The sequence below is a fragment of the Panthera uncia genome, chromosome F2 (assembly GCF_023721935.1).
Source record: "Panthera uncia isolate 11264 chromosome F2, Puncia_PCG_1.0, whole genome shotgun sequence".
Lineage (NCBI taxonomy): Eukaryota > Metazoa > Chordata > Mammalia > Carnivora > Felidae > Panthera > Panthera uncia.
The window spans coordinates 391260-404036 of NC_064812.1; the positions used below are offsets into that span (position 1 = coordinate 391260).

The window sequence follows — 12777 nt, forward strand, 5'->3', positions numbered from 1 at the left end:
TGAGGATACGCGGTGCCCAGGGAGGGGGGCGGCCGCGGCAGCGGCTCTGGGCGAGGCGGCGGGGCCCGGGCTCCCGGACGAGGCGGGCCTGGCAGGCGCCCGGCAGCTGCAGGAGGCGGCGGGCGACCCCGACGCGCCGCCCAAGAAGCGGCTGCGGGCGGCCGAGGCAGCCGAGGCGGCGGCGGCGGCGGCGGCGGCGGGCAGCGGGAAGCTGGAGGAGCGTCTCTACTCGGTGCTGTGCTGCACCGTCTGCCTGGACCTGCCTAAGGCCTCCGTGTACCAGGTAGGGCCGCCGGCCCGACCCCGACCCAGCCCGGCTGCAGCCCCGCCGCGGCCGCCCCCCTCCCTGGGCACCGCGTATCCTCGGAAGGCAGGTCTGAGCTCCGGGGCCCAGCAGTCGGGATACCGGCGGCTCTTCGGAAGCTTTACATTCTCCTTCTGTTAGCACTTTATTTCCTACTGCTAACCAGCTTCTCGTACTGACTTCTCTTGTTCCCAGATCCGAATCTTTCGCTTCTTTGCTTTCCGGGTTTCCCCACTGCCCCCACCTCAGCACTCCCCAGCTCACCCTCTCAAGCTGCCCCCAGAGAAAGCTGGTGACAGATACCCACATTCCGCGCCCCTTCACTCTCCTCCCTCCGCCCCCTCCCGCCCCCCCCTCCTCGCCCCGAGCCTGCTCCCCTCATTCTTGAGCTCCCTGGGCTTGGGGAGACCCTGGTCTTTCCTCTTCACTCAACAGCTCTTTCTCTATTCTTTTAGTAGCCACACCCCCGAAACCTGCCTTCAAGCTCTTGTCGTGTACCTTCTACCTCTTTATTGAAAGAACTCTCTTTGCCTTTCATTTTGGAAGAGAATTGAAAGGAGTGGATCACCTCTTTTCCCTTCCCCTCATTTCTTCCTCTGGGTGAACTACCTGCATCAAACCCCACAGTCTGGGTCCCTCCTCTCTTCCCAGGCTGACCTTATGCTTTCTGTATATGCTATGCCTTAAGTTAGATTCCCACCCCTTTCTACTTTACCCACACCAGGCCTGGCTTCTCAGGCTACCAGCACTCCAGGAGGTGTGTCCACCCTCCTTTTACCATCTGAGAATCCAGAATGTTGGCTGGACTCCATCCTTAACCAGACACAGCCATCAGAGAGGGGACTTGGCCCAGGTGGATCTTACATGGGCGTCACAGAGCAGCAGGGGCCACACCTTGGCCCTAGAATTAGTTTACAGTGTGCTCTCTTCTTTGTCCACCTGTCTCTCTCCCCACCCCCACCCCTCTGATAGGCTTCCTCCCAGAATCCTTTTGAGGAATGGAACAGGTTCTCGGTCACCTTTCTTTGCACTTACAGGACTGGTGATGGCTGATGGGGCTTTGTTCTGTTACTCAAACAGGGGGCCATGGGCAAGAGGGCCGTTTTTGTAGTAAGCAGTACCGGGCTAATCTGGGTTGCCATCTCCCCCGCCTCTAGATCTCCAAATCCTTTCCTGCTTTGGCATGACGTAGCTTAGGAGGACCCTGGTGTACCCAGGTGACAGAGGAAAGAGAAGGCATTGGCAGGGAAGTGGGTTGAGTTCTTTGGGATGAGGGCACTGGCTCTCTGCCTAACCTCCTGGCCAGAGGCCCTAGTTCAGGAATACCACAGGCCTTCTGACCCAATTGGAGGAGCACTTCCCATGGACCCTCAGCCTTGGAGGGACCCTTCAGGAATTGTTCCCTCTCCAGCCCATTTTCTCCTTGCCCGTGACCTTTTGATCCTCTCAGGTGGAAGAAGTCTTCCTTTCTTGGGTCTTAAATGAGAGCCCAAAAAAGCCAAGCCAATGATGGGTTGTGGGGGAGGGTCCCAGGGGAATTTGGGGTTCTCCCCCCATCCTGTGAGTGGGCTAGACCTGGCCCTGGCACGATGACAGGCCACATGGTGCTGCTTCCTGGTCCACTCAGCACAGAGAGCCAAAGCTCTGCCTCTGGCCAGAGCTACCGGTGATGGGGCCTCTGAGCCTGGCTGGTTCAAACCGGCCTGCAGTGTGCTGGGAGCTGAGCTCCGTCCTGGGCAGACTGGAGGCAGGCAGCTAAACAGCTGTGATGATGGAGAGAGTAGAGGAGCTGAGATAGCCCTGACCTGTGGCCTTCCCATGACCTAGTGGGCTCTGCTCAGCAGCTTCCCTGGAAACAGGCCTGCTGAGCAAGGAGAGACCATGACGCTGAACTGTAGGCTTTAGCACCGGCCCCTGCCCTACCTCCATTCTTCCAAAGTGACAGCTGGGCCTTGATAGGGAGTTGTTTCTCTCTCATCTCTGGATGCCTACAGAAAGCTCTAGAACATGTGATCAGTGGTAGAGCCCTTGGCTCTAGAAGGGTTGACTAGAGTCCTGCCACGGATCGGAACATGCTTTGGTTGCTGGAAGCCATGCCGTGGGTGGGGGCATGCCTGGCATGGATGCATAGCAGTGCCCACGAGGGGCCTGAGGGATGAGCTGGAGGAAGGAGGGAAGGCTTCTTGGTGGCTCCCCGCTGCATGTGACCTGGATGGGGACATTGAGGGTAGGGGTGGGGACGAGCCTGGATGCATCTGAGCTGGGTTTTCTCCCAGGAGGATCTGGTCATAAATGGCGTAGGCCCTATACATGCTGTCTCCTAACCTTCTTCATGTCCCTGGTTGGGTCCCACTACTGACCATTATCTCTTGGCCTGGGCTCAGCCGCTCCATTTCTGGGGGTCTTCTTTGGTATGTCATGTTGACTGTCCTTTTTTTGGTGGGCTGGTCTCAGGCATGTGACGTGTTCCATTCTCTGTTCCTACCAGCAACGTTTCTCCTGACTCCACCAGGACACACAGCTTGGAGCAGGCACCAGCCACGCTGTGCGTCTGGGGACTGTCTCAGATGGTGCCCAGCTCTGGGGTGAGGAGAATTACCAGTGGCCATGGTGAGCCCAGTGCACTGTGCCTGGCTGGGTCTGCAGGGGACAATTCCATGGGCCTCTGGAGTTGGCTGAGTGCGTGGCAACTTGAGAGTGCTGTGGCCACCAGCCCCCACATCCATGCCACCAGGGGAGCCTTGGTGGTGGCAAGAGCTCACCCGGAGCAGACTTCTCCGGCTGTTGTGGAGCCTGAGCCCCTGGCTTCACACAGCTGGCTCTCCCACACATCTAGCACATCAAACCACACACCTGGGCTGGGAAACCTGCTTTCGTATAAGAGCAAGGCAGTCATGCAAATGGTTTTCACCATGGCCTACTTTAAGGTAGGTCAGGTCAGATCAAGGACAGAGTAGGTTCAGCAGATGCTGGCTTTGATGTTCTTTGTGTGGGTGTTGGGTGTGTCCTTGGTGACTGGCCTGACATCTCCAGAGTCCTGGGCAGCACCCAGGTGGGGGCAGGAGGACTGGAGTTGCAACAGGGACACTCATGCAGGAGTGCGCAACAGGCACCTGCTGTAGATACAGAACTGTGGTGCTAGGGTGATGTGACCCGGCCCCCTCGGCATATGGGAGCACCTCCTCTGGGGGAGACAAAGGCAGCCTTTCTGGTGACTGGAGCATTGAAGATGCAACCTTATCCTGATCTCCTTCCCAGGCTGTCCCCCAACCCTACACACAAGGCCCAGTGTGTCCTCTGTGTGACACACCTGGTGTGACCCTGCAGACATCGCCGAGGCCCTCAGCTGTGGTCCAGCATCTGGAGGGAGGGGCCACAAGGTCTCCCAACCCCTCGCTGGGCTCTCTGCCAGAAAAAGTTCCCTGTGACCTCCATCAGGGTGAAGGAGTAGGCAGGGGGGTCTTTCACAGGGCGTGGCCCCAACTGGCTTTCTGACCCACCACTCCTAGCCTCAGACCTTGGCCTGCCAGCAACACACCTCACCATTCCAGCATTTTGCTCCTGTGCCCCTTCCGCCTGCATGCCCCGTCCCCACTCCTACTTCTCTTCTGGGGCCCTACAGAGGCCGTGACCCTGTTCTGTAGCCATTGTCTCTCCCTGCTACAGGATGCTTGTCCTTGCTTCACGGGTCGCTTGCCAGTTTCTGCCCTGTGGGAGCACAGGGGATGTCTTGCTGTGCCTCTCGCCCCCAGGCCTCTGGTCCCCACCAGGACCTGCCTCATGCCCTGGCGCAAGGGGACTGGATACTTGATTGGCAGTCACGTTGGTAAAAAAAAAAAAAAAAAAAAAAAAAAACCTAGGAAACGGGGGTGGGTCCACCTCTGTCCAGGCTCCAGCCAGTGTGCTCACAGGCCTTGGGGGGCATCCCGTCACTGTCAGCATGCCTGATGCTGCAGGCTCTATTCTAAATGATGTTTAAGGAATCCCCTGCAGGGCTGCCTGCCCACCTGGCCTGGGATTCTCTTCTCTAGCTCCTGGCTCTCGCCTTGAGGTGAGAAAGGTAGCAGAAAAGAGCTACAGAAATGTATCTGCCTAGGTATCTAAAACAAGAGCATAGAAAGGGCAAAGTTTCTGGACTCTGGCCGCATGAGAAGTTTTATTTTTTCGTGGTGGTGGTTTGTCACTTGAGTTGCCTTTTGATCCAGGGCGTATCCACATTCTGAGCAAGAGCCTCAGTCCTGACTCGGGTTAGCATGATGACAGGAGCCCAAGGTCCGGGGCTTAAAACCGGAAATGTGGCGGAGAGCTAAGAGTCCTGGCTTTACCTAAAACCCCTTTGTTCCTTGGACACAGTGAGGTCCCTCTTAGGCCACCTGAGTTAAGAGATTGAGGAGACTTCAGGCCAAACATGGGGGGTGTGGGGTGCCCTGCAGCCCTGATGGGCATGATGAAGGGGGGCCTGCAGCTGGGCTAAGGAGCAGTTTTGCGGTTAGTGCCCTCAGCTATGCTTTTGGTGGTGAGCTGCTCTCACGGGCCTAGGATTTGAGGGGACGATGTATGCCAGGCTTGAAAGAGGGCCTGAAAGGCCGACTGACCAAGGCTTGGTTTCCAGAAGACAGGGTGGGGTGGCTGGGTGTTTTCTAAGACCCTCTCATAGCCCAAGGCCTGGGGTCAGGGCTCCCCACTCATGAGTCTGGAAGGTACATTCAGCTCCTCCTTAGCCCAGGGGGAAGCTGACCTGGGTGCCTGTAAGCTGCCTGTGCCCAGGTAGAGAGAGGGAGGGACTGCTGGGTGATGTCCTGCAGGGACAGGTACAAATGCCCATTCCTGGGCCATTTGCGGAGCGCTTTGGAGGGGATTGCTGTGGCTTGGATGCGGCTGGGGACTTCAGGGGTGAGGGAGGGGCTTTTGCTGAAATTGCACACCTGTGCCAGGAGTCCCTTCTGAGGCTCTGCAGGTGGTGGCCATGTGACTGGCCGGCCAGGCTCTGCTCTGTGATGGCCATGGTGAGTGTTTATTCTGTGCCTGTCATGTGTTGGGGGCCAAGCCATGCTGTTGTACGTGTTGTCTCACCCCACATGATGAAGTGAGTCGGTCTTTGTCATTCTTTGTGCCTAAGTAGAGTGAGGCCCAGAGAGGGAAGCAACAAGCCAGGGTTATGCTGCTGGTGACCTATAGGCTAGAGTCTAAGCCACCATCTGTCCTGGGAGGCTCTGTAATGTTCTGAGTTGGGAGGCCCTTCTTCCTGCCCCTCCTCCCATCAGGATCTTACCGGCAGCCCGGGTGGGCGCTTCAGGAGCTGCTTATTGGGGTACCCAGGCTCTTGGGAGCTTGGCTCTAGCATGTGGAGTGGGACATTCTGGCCTGTTCTGGCTGGGGCTGTCCATCAAAGGCTTGGCGGGCAGCTGATACTGTGCAAAGCCCTTTGGGACTCAGCTTCTGGCTGGGCAAATCAGGGTAGGTGCAGTCCAGCCTAGCCACTGAGGAGGCTGGGTCTACATTAGCATGTGGCCAGGCCTGCATGTGGAGTCAGGGTCTTGCTTGGGAGGACAGTGAGGGCCTGGATAGCAGGGAGGGCTCTGGAGCCTGGTGACTGCCCTGCTGTGGACAGATCTCCTGGGCTGGGTGTCAGCTGGACCCAGGCCAGCCACCTTGTTTCCACCCAGGAGCATCCCGTGGGTACCTGGTGAGGCACTGGCTGTGTGTGGGTATCAGCTTGTCTCTTGGACGGGCTGCAGCATCTTGCTGGCTCACTGTCTTCCAGCTCTCACCTGAGCTGTTGGGATCTACGGGGCAGGGGCCCTACCTTCCCCCAAGGAGGGCAAGTTTCAGTGCTTCTTTGTAGAGTCCTATCACCTAAACCCGTGTTGGGTCTAGAGGCTCCAGGAGGAGGAGGAGGGGTGGGAGCTGGCGTGAGAGCTTGGATGTTCCTGCAGCCCCCGAACTCTAAGGAGGGGCCTATTGGGAGGGGTATGCAGGCCACCTCTCTCTGCCTCAGAATAGCGGGGTTTCAGGGCAGTGCCGGGAGGTGAGCAGTCACACACGTGGTAACCTTGGTGTTCCTCAGGTCTTAGGATGCCATCCAAGCCTCTCACCCTCAGGTCCACACACCCCCAGCTGGGCCACCCTGAAATAGAAGAGATGCCAGGTGGGTGTTGTCGCTGTTCCACTCAGGCCAGTGGTGACTGCAGAGCTGAGCCTTGCCCAGGCAACCTCTCACCAGGAAGCATCGAGAACTAGAGTGCATATGGAGTGGTGTGGGGCCCCGGGCCCTGGGGTGGGGGGGCAGGGTCTCATAGTGTGCATCTGGCCAGGCTTCCTCATTGAGGGTGCCGGGCACTGGTCATGGCTTCACTGAATGTGGTTCTCTGTGGTTTGGCCTCCCTTCCAGGGGGCGGCCTGAAGTCTCCCCCTCCTGTGAGTTAGTAGTTAGATCGCATGTTCAGCTTCCCTGTGTCTTCTGCGCACCCCAGCAATCTTCTCTCTGGGGCTCGGGTTTGGCAAACCCAGGCCTCTGTCGGGCTCAGGCCCGCGGTGGGGGCTGTGATTAAAGGTATGCCCCAGGCCCTTGGTCTCTGTGCCTCCTACAGGGTGGCAGGGGCCTATGGCATCTGTGTCCCCCTCCTCTCCAGTCACCGCATCTCTGGCTTCTCCACTGACCTCTGGGGGTGGACAGGGTAGACTGCCTTTCCAGCCTATTCCTCCTGTGAGCAGGCCTCAGCCCTTCCCAACTACTTGTCGGATCCCTTGGGTAATTGGCAAGGTGCTGGCTGAATGTGGGTATTGGCTTGTCCCTTGGCTGGGCCAGCAGCACTCTGCAGCTAGCCTGTGTGTCCAGTGCTGGCACAGGCCCACCCCCGTCAGACCCTTTTCCTCCAAACCTGAGCCCAGCCAGCGCCTCCTCCACATCTTGCACATTTTAATTTTTGACCTGACTTAGAAATTGAGATTTCAGTGCAGATAATCTGTGGGGCGTTTGTGTGGACGCGGATTCAACGTGTGAGGCCTTTGTCCCCAACCAGCCTACCCCCACCGGTCCTCAGCACGTAAGTCCCACCACTCACTAGACCCCAGGCCTGGCATATGGGTGCCAAGAGCTCACAGCCTACCCTAGCTCCCCAGCTCTGGGTGCACAGACCCCTGAACTGGTGGGATGGCAGTGGGTGTTTACTGAGGGCCCCGTGTGTGTGGATGTGGCCAGGCCGTTACTGCACTGCACCCCCCTCCAGAAGGGTCCCGGACCTCAAGGGAAGCTTGTGGCCCAGTGGCTTTCTGGAGGTTTGCCACAGCTGGTGAGCCCAGGCTAGCTGCTGGCGAGACCTCTGATGGCGCTGTCTGCCCCTTTACCCCCGGCTGGCTGTGGGAGAGTCTCCAAGTGGAAATCCAGCCACCCTTGGCAGAACCCCCACGTGTCCCCTCAATGTTCCCTGACCTCTGCTCCTCCCCATCTGCCGCTGCCGCAGGTTTTTACTAGTCAGGATCAGGTCTAAGGAAGGTGTGTCTGCCCTCAGGGGACGCTCAGCTCAAGGCTTTGCTCTTGTGTCTCTTGGTTTCTCTGTGGGCCTCTCCTGCCCTTCTTACTAGGAGCCCCTGGAGGGCCAACCCCACAGCCTGTGTATCTCTCTCGACGGCGCCAAGTGAGCACTCAGGAGGTATGTGTGGAATCAGTCAGAGACCCAACACAGGACTTGAGCAGGCAGCCCACTGCCCACATGCGCAAGGACTCCCAGCAAGGCGCAGGTTGCTGGCAGACAGTGTCTGGGTCTCAGATCTGCGGGTTCACAAAAGGAGGGGGCCCGGCTCCTACCGACCTAGTTCAGCGATATGTCCTGCCTGTAGCTCCCATTCTCCCCTCCAGGCATGCACTGTGCCCACACATCCTTGTCCCAGGCCAACTGGGCCTCCCCACCTGCCACAGCTCTGTGCAGTTTTTAGGAAGTCCCTTGCCGGTAGCCAGCCTTACTGCGTGGGTGGCAACTACACTCTCACCCGTGCTGGCCAAGGAGGGCTGGAGTGGAGGGGACAGGCCCCCAACCGCCAGCACAGGGGAGCAGTGTCTCCTGCCCCACTTGACAGCTGCTGGCCAAGTGCCACAGCCATGTTCAGACAAGAGCCTGTGTTCCTGTAGGCGTCCCGAAATCAGGGCCTCTAGGGGACTCTCGAGGCAGTCCCTAGCTCCTGGGATGGGAAGAGGCCAGGCTTCAAGCCCCAGTGTGGCCAAACCAATCACCACTAGTGGGCCTGCCTCGGTGGAGATCTGTTACCTCTGTAAGCCACCAGGGGCCACTTTTGAGTCACCCACCTCTCCACAGGAGCTCCATCGGCCGTGTCTTTGCAGTGTTCCAGGAAAAAGGCCTGTCCTACCTGAGCAGTGGCTCTGTTTGCTAAACAACAGCGTGCCTTGCCTCTCCTCGCCAGCAGTCCCTTCTGCAGCTGGAGCTGGCGGGGCATGCTGGTGCGTGCGTGTGTGCACGTCCTGCAAGTCTGTGAGCTCATCTCCCTTTCCTTCTTCGCAGTGTACTAACGGTCACTTGATGTGCGCTGGCTGTTTTATCCACCTACTAGCAGATGCCCGGCTGAAGGAGGAGCAGGCCACGTGCCCTAACTGTCGTTGTGAGATCAGTAAGAGCCTCTGCTGCCGCAACCTGGCTGTGGAGAAAGCCGTGAGCGAGCTGCCCTCCGAGTGTGGCTTCTGCCTGCGCCAGTTTCCCCGCTCCCTCCTGGAGAGGCACCAGAAAGAGGAGTGCCAGGACAGGTAACCGCCTGGGCCGGCCTGCCCACCAGAGGCTTAGCCACGCGTGTGGGGCCCAGGACGGGTCTGGAGGCCACCCTGGTGCAGGCGAGGCCGCAGCATGTGGGATGCTCTGGCTGTGTTGCCCTGGCCTTGGGTTCTGCACACATGGCCCGGTGACAGCCTAGAAGGAGTGGGCTAGGGTGGAGCTACACAGGACCCAGGCCCTCGGGGGGCTGGGGGGTGGGGGCGGGGCCCCACAGAGGGCAGGGGGCTTGGATCTGGACCCGGTGCCTGTTTGGACAGCACCCTGGCTCTCCAGGGTTCTCTGGCTGCATGGTGGCCTCTTAGAGGCTATCTGTCCTTGGCATCCTGGGGCCCAGGAGAGCATGACAAGTTCTAGGAACTTGGTGTGAAGCTGCACGGGCACCCCCACCCAGCCCCTGCTGGTTGACACTGCCATCTGCCCAGTGGGGCCAGGCCACCGAGCCTCGCTTGGTGTGAAGCTGCATAGGGTGCAAGACCATGGTCAGTGGCCACTGTTATTAAGCAGGAGAGTCCTCACAGCAAAGGGTGTAGGTGGCCTGTGTAGCCACAGCTCTCATGGGCTACTTTTCTTTCACACACACCCTGACCCCTTCCTGAGAGCTGGCACATGGGGAAAATGGCCTTCGGGGGGTAGTCTGTGTATGAGCAGGGCTAGGCAGAGGCCCACCCTTGGAGGACCACTGGGCAGAGCCACCTCCCGCAGGGCGCAGGCCGTGACCACGGTGCTCGCCTCCTCCCTAGGGTGACCCAGTGCAAATATAAGCGCATCGGCTGCCCGTGGCATGGCCCCTTCCACGAGCTGACGGTGCATGAGGCTGCGTGCGCCCACCCAACCAAGACGGGCAACGAGCTGATGGAGATCCTAGACGAGATGGACCAGAGCCACCGCAAGGAGATGCAGCTCTACAACAGCATCTTCAGCCTGCTCAGCTTTGAGAAGATCGGTTACACAGGTGAGGCGCCCCATGGCCCACTGCATGCCACATGGGGTGAGGGGGGGTGCGGCCGCTGGGAGCCTGGGGAGCAGTGGGCTCTGAGCAGCGAGCACAGGCCATGCTGGGTGGCCAGGCTCTGGACAAGCTTTTGGCGAATGGGAGGACACCTTGGGGGCGAAGATGTGCCAGAGGCCGAGCAGGGGATGGGCCGAGGCAGGACCCCGGGGGCACCTGCATGGCTCTCAGAAGGCCCTCTCACCTGTCCTCCCCTCCCCGGCCCTGCCATCCTAATGACGTGGCATCCTACTGCGTGGGGCTGCACAGCCTTGGGACAGTCAGGGTCTAAGCAGAAGGTGGGTGTGTCTTGGAGGGCCCGGGAGCTAGAGGCCTGTCCTGTGGAGCCAAAGGCGAGAAGAGCACTCAGCACATCCGGTCCTGCCTGCAGGCAATTACTGCAGTGGCCACGGGCTTCCTGAGGCCATCGAGAAGATGCTCAGGGGCGGGGCTCCTGAATGAGCTGAGGGTGCCCGGCTCAAAATGCAGAGCCGGGAGTGGACGCCCAGAGACGGGCAGGCTGGACGGCACTCAGGCCCACTGGATCTCATGGGCTCTCCTGGCCACGGCCACTGCCTTTGGACATGCTGGGGAGCAGGAACCAGGCCAGAGCCTGGTCCAGACACAGAGAACAGCGAGAAGCACCTGCTGCCACTGGGGCCACTCAGGGAGACTACGACCCTCTACTACTCAGCCCACACCAGGCAGCCGGCTCAGAGCATCAAGGGCGGTCGCAGGCAACCAGTCACACCATGCTGCCTGGACTAGGCCTTGGCTAGGTGTAGGCCTGCACAGGCCCGGGAGGCCGAGGGCCAGCAGCCTCAGCAGCAGCAGGTCACGGCCCCTGGTTAGTTGCAGCCTCAGCTGCCCTGGTGGGCGCCATGGCACAGACAGTCCGGGCCGGGCCTTGTGGGTCTGGGCAGGCCAAGGCATCATGATTGTGGCGGTGGCTGGGCAGGGATCCTCGTCCACGCAGGAAGGACTGGCCACCTCCATGGAGGGACTCGCGGGCCGTGGGCCCCGGGCTGTGCTGAGAGAACTGTGTGACAGCACAGGAGCCCAGCACTGGGCCACACGCCAGCACTCTGCCTTGCGCCCCGTGCGGGCTCACGTGCCACGTGCCTGCCTGCCCGACCGCCCGCCGGCTTTTCTGGCAGCTCTGTATCAGAACCAATAAAGTGCACTTGTTCTCAGAACGCATCCTGTCTGTGTGTCTGCTTACCCACGCCCCTGGGTGGGCCTCCCTCTGCCTGGGCTGGGCCCTGGGGGAGGCGAAGAGGGAGGCCAGCGGGGGTCGGGCCGCTCACTTCTTTCAGCCTCTGGACTCCCTGCAGCTAATGCGTGTTACTTCTGTTTGTAGTTGTTTCCCCCAAAGCTTGTGTGCGCCTCCATTTGCCATAATTGCGTTTGATTTGCCTTGTGACAAGTAGAGCACGCTGTGTCCTCCCGGTAAGTCGCCTTCCTCCCTGGCTGAGCCTGCATCCTCGGCCTTTGGAAGGCACCGCCACCCGGCCCCACCCACACTGACTGCCGGCTCTTCCCGGCCTGTCTGTCTCCACAGAGGTCCAGTTTCGGCCATACCGCACAGATGACTTCATCACGCGCCTGTACTACGAGACGCCAAGGTTCACGGTGCTGAACCAGACGTGGGTCCTGAAGGCACGCGTGAACGACTCGGAGCGGAACCCCAACCTGTCATGCAAGCGCACACTCTCCTTCCAGCTCCTCCTCAAGAGCAAGGTCACGGCGCCCCTGGAGTGCTCCTTCCTGCTGCTCAAGGGCCCGTACGATGATGTAAAGATCAGCCCCGTCATCTACCACTTTGTCTTCACCAACGAGAGCAACGAGACGGACTACGTGCCACTGCCCATCGTCGACTCTGTGGAGTGCAACAAGCTGCTAGCCGCCAAGAACATCAACCTGCGGCTCTTCCTGTTCCAGATACAGAAGTAGGCGGCGCCGCGCTGCCCGCGCCTGCCCCGCAGCGGCCTCGCCGTGCCGTCTGACCGTTTTAGCAGAGGAGAAGGAACAGATGCAAACATTGGGAAGGTCTGCATGCGTGTGCGAAGGTGTGAGTGCTCTCACCTCGCCCTCCGCCCCGCCTCCCCTGTCCCAGGCACCGGAGGCTGGGCCACCTGCAGAGGAGACGGTGGCTCAGGGACACGATGGGGCTAAGCCCGTGGCCATGCCCTGGCCCCCATGGCGCAGTGAGGCGCACCGTCTGCTCTGGGCTGCGCCCGGCCCCTGGGCCGGGCTCAGGGAGCACGCTGACTTCAGACGGCATATTTGATTGCAATTAAAAAGGCACCCTTGTTTCCTACTTTCTGTTTTGTTCGAGGGAAAGGTGTGGCTGTAATTGGACATCGGGGGAGCTTTGGTTTGGCCTGGGGGTCAGAGCCCGCAGGTCCTTGTTATTACGCCTCCATGCACGCCCCCCGCCAGAGACTCGGAGACACTGCCCCCCCTGTCACAGGCCTGGGCAGGGGAGCAGGCAGGACCCGGGTCTTGCAGCAGCCCCAGCGCACACATGCGCGCAACCAGACACACACACACACACACACACACACACACACACACACACACACACACCAGCTGCTCCAGAGAGATAGGACTTGGCCGCCAGGGCTCAGCAGATGCTTCGGAATGCAGGGTGAAATTCTGTCTCTTTCCAGGAAAACAAAATTAAACTCTTCACAGGCTCTTCT

General features: G+C 59.8%; 1 protein-coding gene across 3 annotated transcripts in view; it reads left to right on the forward strand.

Moving 5' to 3' along the window:
- LOC125924295 (cysteine and histidine-rich protein 1) overlaps positions 1–12392 on the forward strand; it is a 15407-nt gene extending 3015 nt beyond the window's left edge. Inside the window, exons 1-5 of one of the 3 annotated variants that reach the window (XM_049632735.1) lie at positions 263–283; positions 2793–7956; positions 8821–9059; positions 9825–10036; positions 11634–12392. In XM_049632735.1, coding sequence (XP_049488692.1) covers positions 8839–9059; positions 9825–10036; positions 11634–12025 — 825 coding nt within the window. In that variant the 5' untranslated portion in view covers positions 263–283; positions 2793–7956; positions 8821–8838 and the 3' untranslated portion in view covers positions 12026–12392. Of the gene's footprint in view, positions 1–262; positions 284–669; positions 7957–8820; positions 9060–9824; positions 10037–11633 lie in introns of those variants that run through there. The other 2 variants (XM_049632734.1, XM_049632733.1) reach the window with 2 other exon arrangements.
- The last annotated feature ends 385 nt before the right edge of the window (positions 12393–12777 follow it).